The sequence below is a fragment of the Mesocricetus auratus genome, unplaced genomic scaffold (genome assembly GCF_017639785.1).
Source record: "Mesocricetus auratus isolate SY011 unplaced genomic scaffold, BCM_Maur_2.0 Super-Scaffold_100001, whole genome shotgun sequence".
NCBI lineage: Eukaryota > Metazoa > Chordata > Mammalia > Rodentia > Cricetidae > Mesocricetus > Mesocricetus auratus.
Window position 1 is genome coordinate 498,091 of NW_024429187.1, and position 26,348 is coordinate 524,438.

General features: G+C 39.4%; 1 protein-coding gene across 3 annotated transcripts; it reads left to right on the forward strand.

Annotated features, from left to right (window-relative positions):
* Positions 1-862: 862 nt before the first annotated feature.
* Positions 863-25,887, forward strand: Clec12a (C-type lectin domain family 12 member A). Of its 3 annotated transcripts, none has more exons than XM_040743726.1 (6): positions 863-1,142; positions 4,289-4,387; positions 5,089-5,277; positions 6,132-6,283; positions 8,511-8,614; positions 24,938-25,887. In XM_040743726.1, the coding sequence occupies exons 1-6, from the start codon at positions 1,052-1,054 to the stop codon at positions 25,035-25,037; spliced, it is 735 nt and encodes a 244-aa protein (XP_040599660.1). In that variant the 5' UTR covers positions 863-1,051; the 3' UTR covers positions 25,038-25,887. The 3 variants fall into 3 exon arrangements, with proteins under 3 accessions (XP_040599660.1, XP_040599658.1, XP_040599659.1); XM_040743724.1 differs by lacking the exon at positions 24,938-25,887 and adding an exon at positions 13,597-14,122; XM_040743725.1 differs by lacking the exon at positions 8,511-8,614.
* The last annotated feature ends 461 nt before the right edge of the window (positions 25,888-26,348 follow it).

Below are 26,348 nucleotides of genomic sequence, written 5' to 3' on the forward strand. Positions count from 1 at the left end.
AACAACAAAGAGCTATGAACCTGGGGCACTGAACCACGACTGGGAGTATGCATTCTTAGGGTAACAACCTGTGCTTTTGTCAACAGCCCTGCTGGCCAGGAAACATGAAACTTAACTTTTTGCACAAAATCTCAGTCCACATGTTGTGTTTGAGTAAACCACTGAAAAAGGGAAGGAAGCTGGTACCAGCATGACCCAGGTTATGGCATGCTTTGATTCAATATTACCACAGTTTTAAGCTCATTTAAAAGTGGTGGTGGTGGTGGTAGTGTCTCATGTTATTTGTCTGTTTGCTTATTTAGCTAATTTGTTATTTTGGGAGTGGTTTCAGACAGTGTCTCTCTATGTAGTATTGGCTGTCCTGGAACTCATATAGATCTACCTTCTTCTGCCTCTTCAGTACTGGGAGCAAAACTCCTGTTAATCTAGCCAGAACCTTTGCATGAGACACACATACACACACACACACAGAGAGAGAGAGAGAGAGAGAGAGAGAGAGAGAGAGAGAGAGAGAGAGAGAGAGAGAGAGAGAGAGAGAGAGAGAGAGAGATCTGTGCTCGTGCAGTTCTGACTAAGCCACTTCTTCTCTGGGAACCTGACCATACTACTCACAGGGCACCATGGTTGCCCCCTGTGGTTCAATCAGGGAGCATTTGAGAGCCAAATCATTCCAATTAATTCCCTGCTAGAGAGTTTAATCCTATGCTGTATCTTCACTGTGTGGTAGGAATGAGTTGTGCAACTTGCCCGATACTAATATTATCCAAACACAATTTCAAAAATTAATGTAGAAATGAGAAAAGGGAAGAAATAAGAGGAAGAAAAATGTTTCCTCTTTTGACTTTTATTTATTCTTGCCTGAGGTTTCGAACAGTCTGTGCCTCTTGGGCAGATATTTGAGAGACTGGCAGGCACAGTGGGTTTTTAAAAAAGAAATTCTAGCTTGTGAGATTATCTTAATTTTCACACAGTGGATTAAAATTCCAGATAGACTTACTCATCCTCCAGCTCTCTCTCACCTTTTCAAAGGACAATCTGCTTCCTTTGACCAATGTCTGAAGAAATTGTTTATGCAAATCTCAAATTCCAGGACTCTAATAAGAAAGAACATACACAGAGGTCTGAAAAAGGTGGGGCAGAAGGTAAGATTGTGAGTAGTGGATGTGATGCAAGGCTGTGGAGGTTGTCACAGCCCCACACTTCAAATATCGTGATTACTCTGTGTGGACTTTAATTAAGCCTTTTGTTTAAACTCAAAGTACCAAAATGATTATAGAGATTTTTTCCTTAAGGCATAAATATAAATCATTGCAATTACAATATTTTAAAAGTATTCAGCTTGGTACATGGGACACGATGGTATTTTCCAATATGGTGGGTTTTTGTTTGTTTGTTGTTTGTTTTCAAGACAGGGTGCCTCTGTGTAGAAATGCTGGTGTTTTATCATGAAAGGTTTATTTCTGTTTTTTTTGTTGTTGTTGCTGTTGTTGTTGTGTGTGTTTATTAATGAAGTCATGGAACTAGACTATATATTGTGCAGGAAAGTTATAGACATATGCTCCTGTTTTTATAGTTTTGAAAAGTAAAATGCTTGCAGAATAGGAGAAAGAGAAAGAGGGAGAGAACACTTTCTGTGTGTGTGTGTGTAGAGAGAGAGAGAGAACAGTTTTTTATATGGTATCTTTCCTCATTGTTCACAAAGCTGACTCTGATCCAGGTCTTCTGGGGCTTTCTTGTTTTATCCTGGCATTCAGATGTCTATTTTTTGTTTTAAATTTAGATTAAATATACTTTGCGTGTTTAATGTGTGTGCATGCATGTGTATTAGTGTGTGTGTGCATACATATGTGTATCTATGTGTGCACTAGCCACAGTACATGTGTGGAGGCCTGAGGACATCTTGAGGAGTCAGTCCACTCCTTCTTTCATGTGAACCACCAGGGATTTAACTTAAGTCCTTAGGCTTGCACAGTAAGTGCCTTTAATTCCTGTGCTATCTCATGACCACCTACCCCTATGCTTTCACTGCTATACTTCCCTACTGTCTTTGTAGTGCCAAACTTTCTCTTTAAAAATCACTTTCTTTGCTAAGCCTGAGGGAGCAGTTCTCTAATCTCAGCTACTAAAGAGGCTGAGACAGGAGGATTACAATTTTAAGACCAGCCTGGACTGCAGAGTGAGTTCAGAGTCAACCCCGGGCAGTTAGTTTGTAAGATTCCATCTCATCATAAGAGGGATATAGCTTTGTGCTATAGCACTTACTTAGCATGTGTGAGACTCTGCCTTCAATACAACTTGACATACTCAACACAGCACTCATAACACACTAAAACCTAAGTGAAATTCCTTCACACTGGGTGTTCTCTGGAACATATCCTCCTGAATTTCACTATTCCTGTGGGTGAGCTAGTTTTGATATTCTGCTTGTCTTGACTTCTTGCTTGTGCTCTTTGGTGGATCACTCCAGGGCATTTTTCAGGTATCCTTCTTTTGTGCCATTCAATATGAGTTTCTTTTCTTTTCTTTTTTTAAAGATTTGCTTATTCATGTATTTTATGTACATGAGTGCTCTGTCTTCATGCACACCAGAAGAAATCTGATCCCATTACAGATGATTGTGAGCCACCATGTGGTTGCTGGGATTGAACTCAGGAACTTTGGAAGAGCTGTCAAGTGCTCCCAACTGCTGAGCGGTCTCTCCATCCCCGATAAGCATTTCTAAGTAATCTCATGCCTTTCAGCTTCCAGTGCCATGTCTTCCAAGTGTCTCCTCATGACTTCTCCCCAGCCCTCAGCGCCTGCCCCACCCTTCCACAGGCAAGCTTGGCTTTGCTTTAAGCTCCCTGAGCATTCCTTCTCATATAGGACAATCTTTAAGCACTCTCAACATCTTCTGTTCCACAAGTGAAAATATCTCCCCTGAATTATAGTCTTTGAGCTGGATGATTTTACCATCATGTTCTTCATACCAATTCTGCACATTTCTTCTTTGTGTTCATGACATCTAAGCCATATACTTTCTAAAATATAAGGACTTCAAATATCTATTTATTGTCTATCCTTTCTATCTATCCTATCTATCTATCAAGCATTTAGCTGTTCCTTTTCACTTTAACATGCATCTATATGACAACATAAACATGCACACCCTATTACTTTGTTTTATTAGCTGCCACAAGAATGTTTAGTGCCTAAATGGTACACAACTGATAACTTTTAAATAATTGAATACATACATAAATGAGATAATAATTCTGGTAAAAGATAGCTCATGACTTTGCATTTTAAACCTCAGACAAGGAGTAGAAGATTTATAGTATTTTCACTAACAATAATTTTACAAAATATTAAGAAATCAAATTTTATGTTTTATATGTCTCTTTTGTGAGATTTTACAACATTGTTATGCTATCAGCTGTTGATATATATAAGACAAATTTCAGCAACAGAGTAAGAAAATAACATAATTCCTGAATTGCCTTCTTGAAACAATGTTTTCATATATCCATATATGGTGATAATTTAAATCATGTAACCCCTTAACAGTAATTCACAATTACTTTTGGAAAAATGGTCTAGTCTGTGATTCATTGTTCAAGAAATAGTGAAAATCATAGAAACTATTGAAAAAGTTGTCATGAGAAAGGCAGATCCAGACTAAGCGAGGCAGAGAGCTGATGAGGGATGCCTGGGCATAGCCAGTGATAGCCTGCTTTGTTGTTCTGCATCTTGGAGTTAGAGGGGGATAGAACTCATTAGCATCTAGACCACCTTCCTCTGCCAAGCCTCACCTGTGCATTCCAAGAGACTCCTCAGCCTGACTTGGCTTCCCTCAGCCTCCAGACACTCACTTTCCACAAATGTATCCAGGGATACACTCTATCTGTAGCCCCCATTTTCCTTCCTCCCCTCTAATTTATAAACCGTATCTTTATTTTTTTGAATCTTTTATCAGTCCAGGGGTTTATGAGACACCTTTCTCATTCAAAAGAACTTCCTGAATGTTTCTTACTTTTAAAAAAATCAGTGCCTTGATCTTAGTAGTAAGAAATTTAAGACTTTCACGAGCAAACAATTCTTGGTTGAAAGACAGCATAGTTAAAGATTCAAAATAAAATCTGATTTTTCTTGAAAAAAATTAAAGTCTTTGGGTTTCCAGCAAATTACTTTCCATTATAAAATGCACAGTAGAAAGGAGCTGAGGGGAGGGTGAGGGAATGAATGAGTGAATGAATGAAGTTCAGCTGTGAGCTGCTTCTTAAACGCTGTGCTCTTTTTCTTTTCACAGTACCTTCTGCTCCCTCCCATTCGCAAGATAAAGCAGTCTTGAGTCTGACTCTTCTGTGCCTTCTGCTGCTTGTTGGACTGGGGGTTTTAGGAGGATTGTGTATGTATCATCCCATTCTTTAAAAAGAAAGTTTAAACTCAATTAAAATAGAGTGCCTTCATTTCTCCCTTTTTTCTATAATCCTTCTTATGCCCCTGTCTGTTCTTTCTCAAATTCATAGACTCTCAGTCTTTAATTATTATTGTTACACAGGTATATAAATAAATATTTAAATGCAACCTACTTAATTTTTATTGTGTTACATATATATATGTATGTATTTATAAATGTATGCATCTATATAGATATTTTAGGGCTGATTTAGAATTCCATGAGTTGTTGAACCAATGTTTAGTCTTTGAATTAAGGCTTTATGCCCCAAAGAGCATCTTATAATATAACGTAGTCCATAACATATACTCCATCTCCTCCAATAACTCCCACGGAAGAAGCCTTTTCCTACCACTTTAATATTTCAATGCTATTTCTTTTTTTTTTTTTTTTTTTGGTTTTACGAGACAGGGTTTCTCTGTATTGTTTTGGAGGCTGTCGGTCCAGCCCGGCCTCGAACTCACAGAGATCCGCCTGCCTCTGCCTCCTGAGTGCTGGGATTAAAGGTGTGCACCACCACCGCCCGGCTCAATGCTATTTCTTAAGGAAAAAATGCATGACATTTCTAAAGCTCGTAGGAATAACTGAGAATTTATGTTTTTTTTAATCATCTACTATTTTCTTCTCTTCTGTCTTTAAAAAAACTGGAGTTTATACAACTTTGGAGACAGTAATCATAAAATCAAATGAACTACAAGACATCAAGGAAGAGCTTCAGAGAAATGTTTCCCTACAGCTGACGCACAATCACAACAGCTCCAAGAAAATCAGGCACCTCTCTTCCCTGCTGCAAAAGCTAGCCACCCAGCTATGCCGTGAGCTGTATAGAAAAGAACCAGGTAACCCTATATTGCTGGCAAAGCTGTTTCCTGGGCAACAAACTAAATCTCAGGGTCCTTTAAGAATCAGTGTCTTACAGAGCCAATATTAAATGTGGAATGAAGTGTGCTTGGTAAGCGAGTTAATGATATTTCCCTGTAGTTTGGTGGGGGGGGGGACACTAAAGCAGAAATAACTAGATTGTCAGTTTAGAGGGTTCTGACAGCTCCATAATGAAGCACCAGACGGTCATACTCAGTTTCTTTAATCTGCACTTTATTACCCTTGTCCTGGGCGCAAAACTCAAGAGGTGGTGATTAGGGGATGATGCCTCTTTATACATCACCCCATTCCTAAATCTGAGCTAGTACTGACAGAGTGAAAGGTCCTGGCAAAGAAATGAATCTCAGGTGATGTGTGGAACCAGGGGAAGGAGTGTTCCCTTCCAGCACCTGTGCAGTTTTTGTGACTAAACTATGTTCCTGTGCTTCTAAGGCTCCTCTAAAATATTCCAGAGGTTGAAAGCCAGAGAGACAACTGCTGGAAAAAGCTGACCGACGTGGCTCAGTGAACCTGGTTTTTACTAGATAGCATTTGCTGGGATTAATTTTTAAGAGTCTGTTAAGTGAGTACAAACAAACAAAGGAAAACTATCCAGCTTTCCTGATGATGGACAATATGTTTGAATCTGGCCAGGAACTTGAACTTTTCTGTTTGCCCAAGTTATGTTCCTTAGGGTGATGTATAGGGATGTAGAAGCCTTTGTTTCTTTCTTGTTTACCTAAAGAGAAGTAACAGTAAATCTTGTCAAGGAATAATGGAATAATAGTCAAGAGTGTTCACACAAACCTGTAAGTCTCTGTCCTCTTTCTAGAGCACAAATGCAAACCTTGTCCAAAGGGCTCAAAATGGCACAAGGACAGCTGTTATTTCAAACTCAGTAGACTTGGAACATGGCAAAATAGTGAAATGCTGTGTTCTACTCAGAATGCCAGCCTGCTGAAGCTTAAGAACAAGAGTGTGCTGGTAAGTTGCTATGCCTCTGTTCCCTAGGAAAGGATTCACTTCACATCATGAAATAAGGGGTGAAGAGGGACGTGTTGGGAAGATACACAGTGACCCACTCATGACTCAGGATCATTTGTGTTGCACAGGGAGGGGAGTGGGACTTGCATATCTGTCTCAGGGAAAATCACAGTCAAGCTAAAACCCATAGGCTTTATCTTGCAGAATCTTAGAAGCTGCAAGATACAGGGTAGAGCATGGACTCCCAGAATCCTCAGGTCTATTATTTCCAAGTTGGAAGTGTAGAAACAGGTTTCCTGTGTGTGCTCCAGAATAGCTATTCAAAGACAGAGAGTGTGGCCATCATGGCTAGGGCTCACTATCCCCATAAAAACACACACATAGGAGGATATTCTTTATTGTCAAATGTTGTAGTTTTTATTTACTAGACAAAAAAGCCAGGTAAAGCCAGATAGGATGACACTTGTTTAAGTAAATATACTGTGTTAATAGAGAGGCGGCAAATGTTAACCAGACATATTGCCCAGAGCAATTATGAATTGTAATGTAAGTAGCTGATATTTCTGATGGTTTTAGGTGATGCCTGTGAAAGGGTCATTCGATCCCCAAAGGGACAGTGACCCACAGGTTGCTGGTCTAAACAATGTCTTTGTGTTTCACTTATTAGTAAATAGTCTGTTCTCTCACATAGTAATCCTTTACTATTTTCTTTCTTATGAGACAAATCTCATTCAGTAGCCCTGTCTTATCTCAAACTCACATCAGTCCTTCTGCCCCAACCTCTCAAGTTCTGGAATTACCTATGTGAGCTGATCTTAGATTGTAGTCATTTATCTTGGAGTAAAAATAAATCTGCTTAATGGCTCAGCCTCTCTCCATAAGAAAATTGGTCATCTTTTATAGGAGAAGCGAATTTTATTGATTATGCTGTCTCATTGACCTTTATCAACTAATAATTCATAATTACTTACTTTAAAAAATATAGCTTTGAGCCGGGAGTTGGTGGCGCACGCCTTTAATCCCAGCATTCGGGAGGCAGAGGCAGGCGGATCTCTGTGAGTTCAAGGCCATCCTGGTCTACAAAGTGAGTTCCAGGAAAGCCTCCAAAACAATACAGAGAAACCCTGCCTTGAAAAACACTTTGGGCAAAGTATTGTGTGCTGACTCTGGGTTCTGCAGCTGTTGCTCTTCTCTGGCTCTATTGCAGCAGCTCTGTTCCACTTCTCTGTTTCTGCTAAGTCTGTCTTGCAGTCATTAGCCACCTCCTTTGCCCCAGACTGAATTTTCACTACCCAAATATTGAGACCTGGGAAACTGACCCTGTATTAAGGTTATTCAATGAATCAGTAGGTCCTTTTGTCTCCAGCGGTGAAGGCTGAAGAGATCTCAGAGACTTCAACCCACTGATGCCAAGTTCCTGTAGACATCAGACAAAGAATTCCAACATAGAAAGTGAAAAGCTCAAGTGTTTTATTAGAAAATGAAAGTAAACCAGCAGAAGCTTCTCAAGGAAGAGTCTCGTCACTGGGAGTTTGCCTGGCTTGTCTTATGAGAAGTTTTACTGGGAGAAAACAGATACTCACAGGTTTTGGTTTTTTTATTTTTTATTTTTATTTTTTGGTTTTACGAGACAGGGTTTCTCTGTATTGTTTTGGAGGCTGTCGGTCCAGCCCGGCCTCGAACTCACAGAGATCCGCCTGCCTCTGCCTCCCGAGTGCTGGGATTAAAGGCGTGCGCCACCACCGCCCGGCATACTTACAGGTTTTGGAGGGGAGATTCTGGAATGAAGTAGGATTGACCAGGATTTCTGTTCTTACACAGATTGAGTTGGGTATGTTGTAGTATTAGATGCATTATGGAATCTGCACTTTATGCAAGGCTGACCACACCATAACAATGAAACAAAGGACTGTTTGAAATTCCCAGGGTCAGCGGCGGTCCTGACTAGCTTGCGGTGGCTTTGGTTTTTACTGTTTGAGTAGTTGCAGGTTGTCCAGCTAAAACACAGCGCAGCTGCCCCCAGGCACTGGACTTTCCTCTTCATTCTTCCCTGTATCTACACAGCTGGTTCAGCTTTCCTCCTGCGAGGCAGGAAACTGTGCTAACATCTTAAAAATCACTTTCTGTTTCTTTGAAATGACTTTGAAAAGTGGTAATGCTACACCCAAACAGAAGCCTGCAATACATGAGAAACAGCTTCTTAAACTTGCCATCTTTGTTTCTCTAGGAATTTGTAAAGTCAGAGAAGTTAAGCAATTTTTGGCTGGGATTGTCACCCAGAAAAGACTTTGCAAAACCTGAGAAACTGACTGAGACGTTTCTCTCTGCAGGGTAAGTCTCTGTGCTTGTTGGATTTTTGTGGTTAGGCTTGAATGGAGACACATCTTCAGGAGCTTGGCAGAGTGCCTTTAAAAGTACCATCAGCTGACACATCTTTAACGACAACCGCCCCTACCCTCAGGTTTCTGTGATGTGCTTGATTAGGTAAACAACGGCCACACATGTCTTTTTGTGAAGTTGTCAAATCTTCACTAACCTACAGTAATCAAATTACGGATTTTTTTTATTTTTTTGTGTGTGTAATTAGTGCTTATAGTTAAGATTGCAAAAGCCAAAACCATTCACTAAATGCCTTTTAAGTACTTAATATCGTTACATATTCTGGAGTTCAAAGGTGAATGGAATATTGACAGAACTCTAAATTACCTAAACTTGGGCTGTATTGTATTTGTTTGTCTGTATGTGTGAGATATACACGTGTGTGTGTGTATGTGTGTGTGTGTGTGTGTGTGTGGTATACATGTGTTTGTGATGCATATTTGTGTAGGGCACATGTATGTGTGGTGTATGTGTGTGTGTGAGTATGTGTGTGTGTGTGTATGTATCCAATGTAAGGCCGAGAACAAATTCTGAAGATATTCTTCAGATGTTTTCCACATTTGTTTTTGAGGCAGAATCTCTCACTGGCCCAGAACTCTGCAAGAAGTCTAGGTTACCAGCAAACCCCAGGGATCTGCTTGTCTCCCCAATGCTAGGATTCTGAGCATGTGCTGCCATCTCAGATTTTATCCATGGGCTCTGGGATTGAACTCAAGTCCTTGTACTTGCTAGGCAAGGACTCTGTTAAACTATCTCCACAGCCCTGAAGTAGAGATTGTTGAGTGCATTATTTGAAGACTCACTGGACGAACATTACAGTGTAAAAAAATAATACAAACTTCTCCATAGATTGCATGATTTGTAAGTACATTTATAACTTGATAACATATTTAGAAAGGTATTTATAAATATACGGAAATAACTGGATTCATACATTGTATTTATTCTGCTTTTTAATGAGAACAAATCAAGACCTTACAAAACCATGTGAAAATTCCACTTGTATTTATAATCCATGAAATTTGGGGAACAGATTATGAGTCTAGAAAAAGAAACGTTAGTCTCGGTCTGCTGGGTACTGTTGCAGGCTCCACATTCATCACAAGGTGCACAAGAGTGCAGTGCTCACACAAACTCTAACAAGGCATCTGAGCTCTTGACCTGGGGTTATAGGCAGCTGTGAGCCGGGCGCTGGGGACTGAACTTGACTTCCCTGAAAGAGCAGTGTTGGCGTTAACGACAGAACCGTCTCTTCAGCCCTGGTAACCCCTCTCTATGTTTGTTCCAATACTGGGGATTTAATCCAGGACCATGCATTGGATATGCAAGAATATCACCATTCTGTTGCAGTTCACACCCCCACCCCCAATACTTGTTAGTTTAGGACACACTGAGCAGGAAGCCAGCCAGGTGCCCCTTGGCTGAAAGGCTAACATGCTGATGGTAAGCACTGTGATTTCTGCATTCTCATCATTACTTTGTCAATGACCTGAAGGGCTCCAACTGAGACTGTAGTGCCCTATGCTAATGCTGAAATTATGCAGTTGTGGGTGACTATGAATGACGGGTCAAGAGTTTGTAACAATTTCTTAGGAGAAATCAACAACAAATATCTGAAAAGCAATTTATAAAGGGACTAAATGGATTCTCCCTGCATAGTGAAAAGAAACACCTTTTGCCTTAACATCACACTTTTTCTCTTCTGTTGTTAAAATATCCTTGTGATACACAGGCTGACTCGGTTCAGCAGTTTTTTCTACAATCTAATTAATGCCTTTCAGCAGCTGTAGTCCCTGCTTCATTAGCATCTCAGCAAGAGATTATTTCTATGAGCTTTTGCCTTAGCAGCCATATTATTTAATAAGCTAACAACCACTCTGTTTAGGGTGCTACATTTTTTTATGGAATTTAGTCAAGAGTTTCTAGGTAGCAACTTAAAAGAGCAGAGGCAAATTCTCAATAATGATAAACAGACAAGAGCATACCCAATAATATAGCTCAAAATGATGAATTTTCCTCTTTTAGTTCATTAACTATGAAAATTAAACATTCAGTTAAGCATTAATCAGATGATCAAGAGAAGATAGCATCTTCCATACAATGAATGATTAATGACTCTGAAAATTCAAACAGCATTGGCTTAGCACTTATGCCCTGACTGAAATCGTCTTTACCAGGAGATGGGGTTATTTTAGTTTTTGTCAATGCACCATGAGTCATTCCTGTTATTAGGGAAAACAAAACAACATTTAAACCAAGTTTAAGCAAGCAAACAAACAAACAAGAAAGGTCTAAGTTCTGGGCCAGCTGTGCTAGCTCAGGATGAAGCAGTTAAGCCCTGGCCATCCTTTGAAATTCAGATACCACCTCTCTGTGCTGGCCCACCCTTGACCTCAAGAGCTGACTGACAGGCAGCTTGAGCCAGGGAACTCTGAGTTGCAGTTAACAGGAATTTCTTCTTGTTATTGGAAAGAGTCTTTTTTTCTTCCTCTATTCCTACTGGAAAGAGGTTGGTTCTTTTTTTTTTTCCTTCCCTTATTTTTGTTTATGGGACCTTTTTATTTCTAGGTCTAGACTCAGCATTTTCCCTTCTTTTGGGGAAATCCCTTTTCTTGACTAAACATTTCTCCTTTTCCATCAAAAAATTTTCTTTTTTTAATTTTCCTTCTTTCCCTTTTATCTACTTAAAAGGGCCCTTTCCCTTGATTTATTCTTTGTCTAAGGAGTCATTTTACTTGTTGCCACTTCTGAGATGGGGCAATTCCCTATGACCCTGACAAACCCTGGAGTCCTCATACTCTGAGAGTGCACTTTTGAAAAACAAAGCCTTGAGTCCTGGAGCAACTGAATCCTTTCTTTCTCCAACCCCATGACATTGACATTGGGCACCAAGTGTCGGTGTTGTGTTTTTTTGGTGGGTCTGTGGAAGAAACTGGGTCACTCCAACATGAATTTTGGTTTAACGACAGCAGATGAGCCAGTTTCTGGTGACCTGACTGCCACTGCTTCACAAAAGACTGAGTGTGTGTGTGTGTGTGTGTGTGTGTGTGTGTGTGTGTGTGTGTGTGTGTGTATGTGTGTATACAATCTACACCTTAGCAAATCAATTTCTGCAAACGAAAACCTCTTATCTGAAGCTCCCAAAGGAAACAAGTACCAAAGCAATAATCAGTCACCAGACCTCTTGGTTTTCCCAGTTTTTCTGCCACCAATTTTGCAGAGGCTTTGAATGCTTCAGGAAGAACTCAGATAAGCTTCAGACACTTCAAACACAAGGCAGCTGTCACAAAAGGTAACATCACAAAAGGTAACATCACAAAAGGCAGTTCAAAGCCCAGATACTAACACCCTGAATTCAAGCCAGCTAAGTTGCAGAGCTCTCTGACAAACAATAAGGGAATATGATCAGTGGATATTTGATACTATCAAACAGTCCTAAAATAATCATTATATATGTGCTGTGTGTGTGTGTGTGTGTGTGTGTGTGTGTGTGTGTGTGTGTGTGTGTGTGTAATTTTGTTGCTATTCTTTGGGAGCTTTTTCTGGAAGATGGTGATGTTTACTTTGGCATCATATAAAAATACTTTTTTCAACATGTATTTTACTTTTAATTATGTGTCTCTTCGTGTATCTGTTTGTCTGAGTATTCACATACGATTTCAGGTACCCCTGGCAGCCAAAAGCATTGTACACCCCAAAGCTGGAGTAATAGGTGTTTGTGAGCCACCACAAGCTAGGAGCTGAACTCAGGTCCATTGGGATCTCCATTTTAGTCACAGAGCCATTTCTTCAGCTCCCTTGGAATCTCATTCTTGTGAAAATTTAACTTGTTACATCCTTGTGCTGCCTTAGGGGTGGACTTGACTGGGGTGGTAAGGGATGAAGAAAAGACAGGCACACATGCACACAAAGAAAGTCTGGGCTCTCTGGTGGAAAAGTTGGGCATCTCAGAAGTGTGTTTATTCTACTGTTGAGCGGGCGAGTGCTATTTCATACAGATAAACCAAGGAGGCAGGTTTAGTTGATCTCAATAGGGACAGTTTCTGAAGGGAAATGGACAACATTTAGGCCACAAATATCCAGGGTGAGAATGTTAAGGTGGACTTTTCTACACCAGCAACAACTGCACATGTACAAGAGAAAGGCCTTCCCATCCCTCTGAGCCTCATTCTGGGGAAGAGGGAAGGAGGAAGACTTTGCCATCCCTTTGAGCCTCACTCCAGGGAGAGAAAGGCTTTGCCATCCCTGTAAGCCTCACTCCAAGAGGATGAAGGCTTTGTCATTTTAGTGTGGGTCTGAGGTCATGGTCCTCAACATGGCCAGCTCATGTCAATAACACACACCTACTTAAGCCTTCACACACTCAGGGCTTCTTCTGCTTCCTAAAATAACTGATAAAGTTATCTGATGGCCATTATTAATTGACCCAAGAATCAATGCTATGTTTATCAAACATATTGTTTTTAATTTATAAATATACATTTATGATCACTCAACCAATTTGCAAACATCTAGTCAGAAGGGAGTATGTGAGACATTGCTAGAAGGAAATGCCTCATTAGAGATGATGCAGCACTTAATGTTTCCTAAATTAGGTTTATTCTAGCTTTGGTCATCATTATTAAAACACTTGGTGAAGATAGTGCCAAAGTTTTACTACAGAAAGTTAAAGAAGACACTTGTGACTTGCCATTATTGTAAGTAAATCATAACAGCCATGGAATGAAAGAAAGGTTAGTCTGGAATTAAACAACAGAAATATTCTAGATGTGGAAATCCAAGTAAACAGGGCTTCACATCACATACATGTACCCCAATCATCAACTCAAATTTGACCTAGACAATAGAACACACAATAATTTTATGTTGAAAATTCTCTTCTGTGGGTGTAATCAAAATATAACTTGCCAAGTGTCCTTATTTTTCTCTTATAGGTTTGAAAGAAGCATGTCTGACTTAAGTAAGATGTACTGTGGATACATACAAGGGATGTATATTTCTTATTCATTTTGCACTGTGGAGAAAAATATCATGTGTGAGGAGACAGCCCGTAGTGTACAGGTGGAAAGTGTGCTGAATGACCTTCCAGAGGAAAGCTTGTAGCTGCCACAGTTGTTTATCTCTAGCTACTATTCTGCTGTGGTTGTCTGAATGAGAACGACCCCAATGAGCTCATATGTTTGAATGCTTGGTCCACAGTTGGTGGAACTGTCTGAGAAGGATGAGAAGGTGTGGCCTTGTTGGAGGTGCTATTTCATTGATGGAAGGCTTTGAGTTTTCAAAAGTCCAAACCATTTCCAGTCAACTCTTTCTCTGTCTTGTGCTTGTGGGTTGAGATGTGAGCTCTCAGCTACTGTTCAAAGCAGGTCTGCCTGCCTGCTGCCTGGCTTCCCACTATGATAATAAAGGACTCTAACCCTCCAGAAAAATGAGCCCCAAATTAAACGCTTCCTTTTATAAGTTGCTTTAGTCATATTGTTTTGTCACAGCAGTTGGAAAGTAAATAAGATACTTGTCACACAGAGGAACTTTGGACAGTGTGCATCTCCTGCTTCAAACAAACAGTAGCAATAATGTGGGAACAGTTCTGTTTCTCCTAATGTTTATGTCTAGATTTCTTTTCCTTATTTGCTGACTGTCCAAATACTAACTCATAGCTTATCACCATGTACGTTTTATCACACAGTACACTGAACATAAGACTGTGAAGTTTAATTTGCCTCTTTCCCCAAAGATGAAATAGGCAAATTTCAACTTTAGAGAAAATTAAGTCTGGGAATATACAGGAAGAATAATATGATATGAACAACTGTATTAGAAATTTATTAGCATTTTCAAAATAAAGTTTAGAGGAAAAAACAAATTATTTAATAGATAAATGCTTAAAGTCCTGGTATAATAAAACTTAGGAAACTAGGAGTGGATTTCCCAAATCTAATCAAGTTTTGATATGAAATAAACAGCACACAAGTAAGCAAGTGCTCTAATGTTGAAATTAACACCGTAATTCTAGTAGAGAAAACATATTTCTACTCTTGGAGCAAGATAAAGATGAACTTCATCAGTCACTTCATTCAACAACTTCTGTTGTCTGTTAGAGATATCGAACTCCGCAGTGGAGTAAGGCAAGAAAAAGACAAAAAATTCTAATGTAGGGAAAGGTTAAATAAAACATTTTATCTGTAGAATACACATATATATGTACATAAAAATATATGAACCAATACAGTTTTTTAAATTGCTAAAATAAATATTATATCATATCAAAGGCAATGGATAAAATTTCAACAGAGCTCAAACATATTTCTATGTATTAGCAATGAGAAACTGGAATAAAATTAAAAATGCAATCTCATTCTACAGCTTCTCCAAATATAAAATATTAATAAAACTACAAAAAATGTAGAAAATTTCTATGTGCAAAAGGTGTGTACAACTTAATCCATTTTCTTTCCCAGGGATCTCAATATTCATTACCTGTAAGCAGACTTCTGGTTATAGAATTTCCTATAGAGACAGCCAAATACTTTACTGAAAATATATCCTTGGTCAATTTCTCCTTTTATTTTTCCTCCATGGGAGATTGAATCTAGAAACACATTTTTAATAACAGCTGTGCAAGTCAGAGTCAATAAAATGTCGAAGGATACTTTGTAGAGGACAAAACCTGTAATAATAACAAGAATGGTTCAAGAAAGCAGATGGTAAGATGAGATTTGGGGCCTGAAATGCTTGCTTCCCAGTGGGGTATTGAGAAATACATCTCTGTTGAAGGAAAAGAAATGTTGTCAAGCTAGAGAGTAACAGTATAATTGTAAAAAAAAAAAAAAGACAAGCAAACCTTCTCTGGTGAACAAGTGGAGTCAAGAATGTATCAGAGAGATGCATAGGGTGTTTGACAATCACAATTAGAATCAAAATGGCAAGGACAGGTAACTTGTGAGACCTTCAACAAACTTGTTACTTGGTTCTTTGGAAAAATAAAAGGGAGGACTGCAAGTGAATAACAAATAAGATAAAGGTCCCCAAAGGTGAGGGCTGCCAGTGTATCGAATGAAAAATTTCATATGTCATTCAATGGGAAGGTGAAGAAAAAATGAGGATCACTCATGGGGCTTAATAATAAGAAGGGTAGACCACCAACGGAAGTTAACAATTGAACCTGGGCAAAGAAAAGAATCAGGTCAATGCTGGAAAGACAATAAATAGGTACATCTTTTGTTGTCCCACCAAAGCCAGTGATACTAAGTTTCCATGGATTGAAGAAGATACTAAGGAACTGTGTGGGGACACAGGGGACTCCAAGCATTTGAGTTCAAGAGTAGGGCAAATAAACCACTTCTCATTTTTATTATTAAAGCAATCAAAACATACAGTGATGTTTGTAGTTAGTTTAAGCAAATACAAGTATAGGAGGGAATACATTTGGTGTTACATCTCATGATCTTTGGTCTTTCAAAAAAAGCCAAGAATATTCCTACTCTCTTTGCTTGAGGACATGGAAAAGGATTAGCACTGTACCTCAACATGAATGTCCCACCTCCAAATCTTTACCAGAACAACATTCCTGACCATAAGTAAAATAACTAGATCATCTAGCTATGGGATTCTCAGTCTCCTAACAGAAGGGAAAGATTGCAAACATACCCAAGGTGTCCCACAAAGAACATAGAAAATCCACATTGAATCAGATCCTCAAAGATCAAGGTGGGGGAATCATACATGGCTAAGGGAGGACTTGTCTGTTTAGATGCACTCTCTTGGATTTTAGTATCTTAGTAAGACATCTGAGAAATGGTGCAAGCACACAGATAGGATGCTAAGTGCCTAGGTGCAACAAAATGTCTGAACAAACCAATTTCAGGGAACAAAAGTTTGTTCTGGTTTACATCTTGAGAATACAGTTCTGCTGATGGGGAAGTTAGGTAACAGAAACTTGAAGTTGCAGGTTACATTGCATCCACAGCCAGGAGACGGAGATCAGTAGATGTTCATGCTCAGATTGCTTCCTTCACTTTAAGTCAGGAACCCCAGCCTGTGGAGTGATGACCCCAAGATTAAAATGGATCTTCTCATCAAAATTAACTTCATCTAGAATATCCTGTGTAGGTATGCATGCAGGCTAATCTAATCTAGATAATTCCTCAGAGGTGTGCCTCCTAGGTGATTCTAGATTCTGTGTAGTTGGAAACACTTAGTAGCCATCAAAATTCTGTCCCTTATCAACTTGACGCCAAAACGTTTCACTTTTATGAAATAAAAAGTTACATACTTCCATACAAAATGACCCAGGATAAGTATTTCTCTTCCTAAAGGAAAGAACAATAATATAGCAGGAAATTATCAAACCAAAGCAAGACCCAAACCCAATAGGAAAACACCAAGTCTTAAATTTCCTTGTCCAACATCTGGAGAACATGGTGACTTTCCAGTAGCAATGTCAGAGGAGTAGCAGATGGCAATTGACTTCAGGTTTGGTCCACCAGAAAACAAAACCTTGTTGGGTGAATCTCAGCTTGGCAAGGCCCCAAGAGCTTCTGCCCAGGATGTTTCTTGCAATTGCTTTGTCTTTGCATATTTGCAGCTGCTATTTTTCTCTGGTATCAGGCATGGTGTCAATGGTCATCTCATCTCTTGGGAATATCCTGTTCTACTGGGCATTTTTACCTATGTATTATTATGAAGATGATTTCCTCCTGAGATGTACTGTTTAACTGAAGCAATGGTTTTATTTAATAATAATGTTAGTTTAAATGGGATTTTGATGACTGAGGGCTTTTAATAAATATAGGAAGGAATTATGATAGAGGTTAGTTTAGTGGATAAATTAACGTAAGTAAAGGCAAGATAAAATGTTCCCTGCCTCTGATAAAGCAGAGGCTGCAGAGGATAAAATATAAAATAAGGAAGTGACATACAGCTAGAACACACGAGTTTCTGTTGAGGAGCTGTGTAGACTGTGGCTTATGTTTATAATTAAGAAAAACAACTGAGTCCCAGTTGCCCATCTAGTTTAAATTCCTTTAATCTTTCATTGGGAGATGTGTTCACAGGTTTCTGTGTGCATTAGAGTTGAAACAAAGCCTTAAAATCACATTTGGTTAGATTAAGATCTTTAATAATGGCTTTGAGGTTAAAAAAATTAGAAAACAATCTAAAGTTCACTAGGACACACTGAGTGATAGATTCATTAGGGTTAGGAATAAAAAACAAAGCAGCCCAATTATTATTAGCTGATGTACTTTCCTAGCTAGGATTGTTTGTGATCAAAGGTGATGATTAATTCCTTGTACCTATTTCTGCCCCCAACTTCCAGATTAAAACAAACAAACAAAACTGTTATGCACCCTAAAGATTTAAAATAGAGCTGACTGGTTCTTTTTCATATACAAAAGTTGAGATTTGTGATTCTTCTAATATTTCTTTTGAAATAAGATTACCACTTGAGATAAATAATAAAATGATTGGCCCCTTCTTTATAACTGTAATATGCAGCCTAGCAGTAAAAGAACTGACTGAAAAAAAATACCCTACTTACTCACACTCTGTTAATCTACAATAAGTACTTAGATGTAATTGTATGTGGGTCCTTGGGATGACTTTATTTAACAATGTAAAAATAGCCAGAAACATGTTTGTTACCTGTGTTCATTATAATCATTCACTTGAAAAATAGATTATAACAACATTGTAATTTTTGTATTGCTTGAAAAATTCCACTGGGGTATATAATCTGTACAGAAAAATAAAGTGAGCTAGAAGGAAAACAAGAATGAGAGAAGGAAAGATATAGAGGAAAAACAAGAAGCAAAAGAATAAAGAAAAAGTCAGAAGGAAACAATGAAGAAAGAATGGGCCCATATTCCCTCAGATAAAAAAAATACACTCATTCCTTGGATCTTCTTTGAGCCCTGCAGTGCTGGGGGTTGCTCCTCACAGCAGCCATAGCGCATGTTCTGGGATCTAAAGACCTCGGGTAGCCACACTGTTCCAGCTCTTTTGCCTGCTGTATAACTTGGTCTGTCTATTGGGGTGGCTCTCCTCTGTGCCTATAATTTTCCTCAATAGATGATCCCATGATTCCAGCATTTCTTCAAAGATTTATGGAACAACTTCTCAGGGTCTCCTTGCAGGGACTTTTCCCTGCTTCACATTGTCTGGCCTCTGATATTCAGACTAGTGGGGCAAGAAAACATGAACTCTACTCAGGCTTGGAACTTTCATAACTGAAAGAACAGTATTAATTGATGGACAATGCTACCAAATTCCTCTGATATCTTGAGAGGCATTCCAGTCCCCTTGGCCCACAGTTTGCATTGGCCTCTGTGTACCTCCACCCTGGGGAAACACCTCTCTACAGGGCTGTTTTCAAGCAGGAAGCACTTCTAGTTGCATTCTTATTCAAGCCCTCTCTTTGAAAATAAACTTTCATTTTTCACACTTGATGGATGAGGTGTTGTCCCCAGGGCGATTTCCTATTGTTCACAGCTGGTCTTTCTTAACATTATAGCCATAGAATGTAAATAGGAGATTCTCTCTAAAAGTTCACATAGAAAGCATACCTTCCCCAGAGCATGCAGTCAAAACTAATTCAGTCTGGATCGACACATCTTTCTTGTTTTCAGGATGTGTCATAGGGTGTATTTGAGTAGACACTGGGTGTTATGAATAGGTCACAAAGGGATGTTACTTGCTGTCACTGTTTAAAGCTGCCTGTACGACCTGATGAAAGTGGAGGTCCCAGTTTGCCAGCATGTCCCTTCCAGATTGCTAGCATGTCACCAAGTGCATTGTCCAGAGATGGCTCTGTGTGTGTATAGGAAGTGAGTTCTCAGGCTGTCAAGTGCATTAGAAGAGTGGTGTATGCATAGCCTGTGTCATGCTGCTAAATTATTCCTCCTGCTAGCCTGCTTCAATTCCCACCACTTCAAGAGACTTATCTATCTTATTTGTTAGGGGGACATGAAGATTAAGGGTCAGTCTTCATGGAAGTGCCTTGTGTTAAGTAGGGTGTAGATATCAGCAGGACAGAAATAATCTTCTATTCTTTCCCTAGAATTGTTATATCTCCTAGATTCCCATTGGAAAGCATATGTTAAATTTCTTAGCCTATTGGTCCACAAGTTTCATCTGTGGCCATGGTCACATGATGGGGAAGTCATTTTTGCAGGCGCTTGAAGTAGCTAGTCATTCTGCATCCATAGAAACAAGGTGCAATAGTTATTTGTGTTCAGCTCCCTTCCTCTTTTTCATTTACTTCAGAACCCCAGTCCATGAAATGGTGTCTCCCACAGTTAAAATATGTCTCTCCAGTTCAAGTAACCTAATGTATATTATCCTAAACTGGCCCACTCAGAGGCTATCTCCTAGGCGGTTCTAGATCCTGTCACATTGGTAGTACTGTGATGTATACTGATGATTATCAAGAGCCATGGAATCCACAATAGAGGTGTGTTTCCATAGTAAGAAAAGCAAAACAAAGTATATCTGCCTTCAGAAAAAATAAAAAAGGAGAATGAAGTTTCAGAGATTTGGGAGTATTACATAACAGGGTCAGGGTACCGGGGGCTCTGGTCTTCAGCTTTATCTGTGTCTTATACAAGTTCCATCAGGCTCATTCTTGGTTAGGGTCCCTTGGAAAAGTCTCTGAAGGTTGTAAAGCTGTCTTAAATTATAAATCAATAGCTTGGGGGTTCCAATGTTAAAGTTTATTTTTCTGGAATCCAACTCTTGAGCTAGAGAACACAGGAGTGACTTTGACATGAGCACTGGGAGAAAAATCAAAGCTTTCCCTCAGCCATTAATTTCTGCAAGGTCTGCAAACTTTAGAGGACACCGGCAAACGTCAAGTTATTTATTTCTCTATACGTACCCTAATGCTCTACTACTGTAACATGTTTTTGTCTTCTGAAATCTAAGAGACTATTGTCACTTGGTTCCAGGTAACAATAATCTATAAGCATTTGCTGGTGTGTGTAGTGTTCTATCAATACATCTGGCAGCAGTGGAACTGAATCTTAGTACTTTTAAATATAGACTTTTGAATCCAGAAGTTTTGAATTCTATTCTTAAGTTTGTTCCCTAAAGCAATTTCTAGTGCCAGCAGCTGAACAACTATCAGGAATGAATAGCTGTTAGAAGATATGTCCCAGAATAGAATCTGGACACCCAGAATTCTGGTAGAATATTATTTTAAAGCGTGTGACTTTTGTTTATGCTGCATTTGTTTAACTCTGTGAAGCTGTGATTCTTTGCCTATCTAAAACACCTGGTGGTTTAATAAATCGCTGAATGGCCAATACAGAGACAGGAGCAAGGATAGGCAGGGCTGGCAGGCAGACAACGACAACTGAGGAAGAGAAAGCAGAAGAGAACAAGAATTGGAGGACGTCAGGGGCGAGCCACCCAGCCAGCCACGGAGTAAGAAGAAAAGTAAGTTATACAGAATAAGAAAGACAAAAGCCCCGAGGGAAATGGTAGATGGGATAACTTAAGCAGGCAAAAAATAAGCCAAGCTAAGGATGGGTTGTCATAACGAAGAACAAGTCTCTGTGTGTTATTTACTGGGGAGGTGGGTTGTGCCCCTCGACCCCAAGAGCAAAAAAGCCGAAAGAGTAAAATATCATGCCCAATACCGAATGCCAACCAAGAAAACCTTCCTGAGGGTGGGAGGAACCAGTTTTATCCCTGAAGGGATACTGCCGCCTCGTGGTGGTATGGAAGAACTTTCCCCTGGTGTTTTATGAAAGGGAGCTGCGGGATTAGGGACCCTTTTGCTGGAAAACCACTACATAGGTCTAACCCTGCTAGAAATAGAAGACGTGTCTTCACATGCAGCAGCCGCCACGCCACTCCCATCTAATCCTACCCGCTATGGAAGGCACTGAACGATACTTAATGAGGCGCGGTGTGCGATATCTATAGTCTCAGCACTCAGGAGGCTGATGCAGGACAGCTGAGTTGTGCACCAGCCTCAGCTACACAGTGAGACCGCCCCGCCCCGCCCCGCCCCGCCCCGCCCCCCACCTAGCAAGTAGGAACCTTTACTGGTCCCCTCAGCCTGTGTCCCCTCATTTTACAGGTGGCTCTTTTCCTTCAGAATATTTGGGTTTGCTATTAGATTTCACTTGGTTTCACAGACACCTACAGTCTCCCAGTTGCATTTAGGAACTTTAGAGATTTTCCCAAAAGCCCACACAGTTTTGGGAAGCCATATTTAATAGTTATATGGATTTGACTTGCATCTTTAAATGGAGCCTCCTTTGGGTATGCAAGAGAAAATACATTACAGCAGCATCACTAGGCCTACAGAAAGCAACAGAAAACAAACTAAGGCAGCCTGTGATCCTAGAATTCTGAAAGTGCAGGCAGGAGGATTAGAAGTTCATTTTAATCTTCACCTATATAGTGACTTCAAGAATACATGAGACCTGGCCTGTGTCAAAAAAAAAAAAAAAAAGGGAAGGAAGAAAGAAAGAACTGTAGAACTGTAGACTCCCACGGTTAAGTACTGAGCTGAACTCAAGAAAGCCAGTAACAGAGAGGGAGGACTGATGACCAAAGGGATTAAGACTGGGCTGGTTTAACCCCCAGAAACAGCTGACCAGACAAAGGTTAACTCTTGAATCCCAGGCATCAGCCTGGGAATCCAGCATGGGATCAAGACCCCCTGAATCTGGGTGTCAGTGAGGAGGCCTAGGGAATCTATTGAGCCTTGGGCAGCAGATCAGTACCCATCCCAAGTATACACACGGATTTTGGACTCCCATAGAACAATGTGAGGTGCACTCTCACCCTGAACTCTTGGGGAAGGTCTAGGCCCTGCCCTATATGAAATGACAGACTATGGACACCCCCATGGAGGGCCTCACCCTCCCTGGGGGAATGAGGGGATAACGGGGGGGGGTTGGGGGGAGGGCATGGGAGGAGGGGAGGGAAAGGGAGAGGGACCTGGAACTGACTTGTGAAGCAACCTCGTTTCTTATCTAAATTTAAACTGGAAAATAAAAAAAAAAAAAAAGAATACATGAGACCCGGCCTGTGTCAAAAAAAAAAAAAAAAAAAAGGAAGAAAGACAGAAAGAACTGTAGAACTCCACAATTTAAATGATAGTCCACTAAAGTAAAAGTCTTAATATACTTTGTGTCCTTTGAACACCATACACTGTAAAAGTATAAGTTTCAAATGAATGCAATCCAATGGAAAGAATGTCTATAAAAGTTAAGCGCCATTTCTGAAGCATGGTCAGGTTTAATAAGAGCAAATTCCAAGGGCTCTCAGAATATGAAATATGGAAATAATGAATTACGAAGTGAAATAACAAAACTATCCTTATATTATTTTTTTCTCTCTTTAAATTCCCTTGTGTATGTGTGCAGATGGAGGCCAGAAGAGGGCATCAGAGATAATGTACTTTCTCCCTTACTGTGTGGCAGGCCTGGCTTGATAATTGGGGGATGGAGGGTCACATGTGGTTCTCACGATTCTACAGAAAGCTCTCTTAACTTTTAGTTATTTTTCCAGTCCTGTTTTTGATGTAATTAATGAGGCTTTGAAGACAGGCCTTTAGTATAAAGATTTAATAAGTTAATAGAAATATTTGATTTACTAAGTTAAAACCATTTTCTGGCTTATGTTCAACAATCACTTCATCTTGGAGTAAAATCCAAAGTATAATAAAAATCAGATCTCTAACTTGGTTAAGAAAATACTGTCATGAAAAACTATATACCTAATGTCCTTTAACTGGATGTCTTGTGGCCATAAAGGAGTTAGGAATATGTTAGAGTGCTTGTCATCCTAGAGTTTTCTAAAATGGAAATCATAGATTATTTTTCATGGAGAAAATGATACTAGATGAAACTAAAAGACTCACTGCTTTGGAGAACAATGAAGGAAATTCTACATTTGTGTAAAGAAAGTAACCACTAATTATTATGAAGACTTGTTTCTAATGTTTAATGTCTACTAATTTTTGATGATATATGTCCCACAGTGGACCTTCTATACAAAGCTCTGGATAGAGAGTGCTGCATCTCTAGAGAGTGTTACATAACAGTGTGACTAGAAGGAGTAGGATTAGTTACTGTCTACCAAAATTCCTTTCTGGCAGAAATGGGACACAAGCCATTTCTTTCCATGATGATCTAATTTTATTTCTGCTGCACACCAATGTTTTTTGTTGTCAGAACCCAGTTCATACCACAGTGAGGTCAGGTGTGTCCTTCACTCTGTGTCTGACATTTTCCATGTATGATGCTACCATACACACTAATAAAGCTTGTTGCTTGTTTGTTTATTGAGGCAGGAGTTTGCTAGATAGTCCAGAATAAACTCAAACTTGTGTGTTTCTGTCTTGTTTGGATTCATGGTCTTCCTGTTTATTTGAAACCAAGGGGGAAAACCCTGAAAACCAATTACCATCAAATAATTACAGCAGTTAAATTATCTCTAAGAGTTGACAGCAAAGACCAAGTGTAAGAGCACAGAAGTGGTTTTCTGAAGAAAGTCTCTCTCTCTCTCTCTCTCTCTCTCTCTCTCTCTCTCTCTCTCTCGTGTGTGTGTGTGTGTGTGTGTGTGTATTCAGTTGATATACAAAAACATATACATGGTGGATTAAAATGTGCTCACCCCTCTTTTTAGAAAAAAATTAAACCAACAAAAGTATTGAATCAAACCTAAGAGGTGAAGGATTTCCCACATGAGTTTACTCCTGAGGGCTGATTTTCTCAGAAACAGAGTTAGTTAACTGGAAATAATGACCTTTTAATCAGTTCTTCCAGGTTTTGTTTTGTTTCTTCATAGTTTTCAACTAATAAAGAATGAGGAATGTGAATGGGCAAAAATGATATCTTTGTCTACTTCATTTCTGGCCGCCATCTCACGGTGGACACAGGAAATATAAAAATAACCCATGAGCAGCAGCCCCAGCTCTAGGAATTGTCTGGACTGATCTGGTGTGTTCCCACCTGCTGCTGGTCATTAGCTCCTGCTCTTTTATCCCCATGAGTGGCTGCTTGGCTGCATGAAAAAATATCTTTCCCCACATTGGTGGTTTTCCTGAAACAAACAGTAGATAGAGAGATAAAGAGTTGTCCTAGTTTACTTTCTATTTCTATAGTAAAGATACCATGGCCTAAAGGTCATGGTTTATTTCCCTTATAGATTTGATTACAAAACCCAAAGCAGGAACTTGCAAATAGGAACTGAAACCGAGTCATGGAGAGTGCAGCTTACTGGATTTTTCTCCATAACTTGCCTAACTTGCCTTTTCAGGACCACCTGCCCAGGACACTTCCCAGTGAGATGGGCCCTTCCACATCAAACGTTATACATGAAGATGCCCCACAGACTTCTCTACTGGATAATCTTATGAAGGCATTCTCTCAACTGAGGTTCCCTTCCCAGATGACCCAGGCTTCTGTCAAGATGACAAAACAAACAAACAAACCTAACCAGCACAATGTTGAGCATTTCCATGTAAGAAGACATCAGTAGTGAGAGCCATACAGAGCATTCTGGGGGGCAGGGTACCGACTAGAAGGACTGCAAGAATCTGTCATTCAACACACAGGACATTGTGCTAGAAATAATAGCTAGACTTAGTTGGTAGTCACTAGACAGCTCCTTAGTATATATCATTTGTTTTACACACACACACACACACATACACACACACACACACACACACACACACCAGAGGAAAAAAGGATCTTTAAAATCACATACATATATATGCTTTTTTTGACTCACAGTGGTTGTACACATCCGTGGAGCACAGTGTGACATCTCTGTGTTTGATGATCCAATGAAGAATTGTCATATTAATCACCTCACATATTTATGATTTATTTACACTAGGAACATTCAAAGTCTTTACTAGGTAATTTAAATCATAGAATTTGTTACCAACCATAGTTATCCAATGTGCTATTGATTATTAAAGGTTCTGTTTTTCAGTAAACTGCACCAAGTACTTATGGCTATATCTATTCTTCTTCCTCTACACTCATCCCAGACTCCATAACCATTCCTCTGCTCTCTACTGATATGAGATAACATTTTAGTTTCCACATGTAAATGAGGACATGTGGCTTTTGCCCTTTCTGTAACTGATTAGTTTAACATAGCATACTTCATTTAACATAATAGTCTCTGTTTTAATTCATGCTATTACAAATGTCAAAATTCCATGTTTATGGTTGAATAATATTTCATTCTGTGTATATATTGTATTTTCTCATTATTTATTTATTGGTGGGTGTCTTGCTTTGTTGAAAGATAGGACTTTACTATGTTGCTAAGGCTTGCCTTAGATTTTTTATATAGCCCAGGCTAGACTGGTTTCAAACTCCTTGTGATCCCCCATCTCAGCCTTTTCTTTAAAAAATATTTTTAGTAATTTTTTGAGAATTTCAAACAGTATTTGGACACATTCACTGCCCCAACTCTTCCCATAGCCAACTTCTTTATATCCCCTCCCTTCTCATAATTTTGAGTTATCTTTCTCCGATATCACATTTTCTTTATTTATTTATCAATGAGATGCTTTCTTAATCAAATTATTTGCTTTCTTTTATTATTGAATTGTTTGAGTTCTTTGTACAGTCTTGGTCATAATTCTCTGTCAGATGGGTGTTTTATAAATATTTCCCCCATTCTGCAGTCATTTTCATTCAGTTGTTTC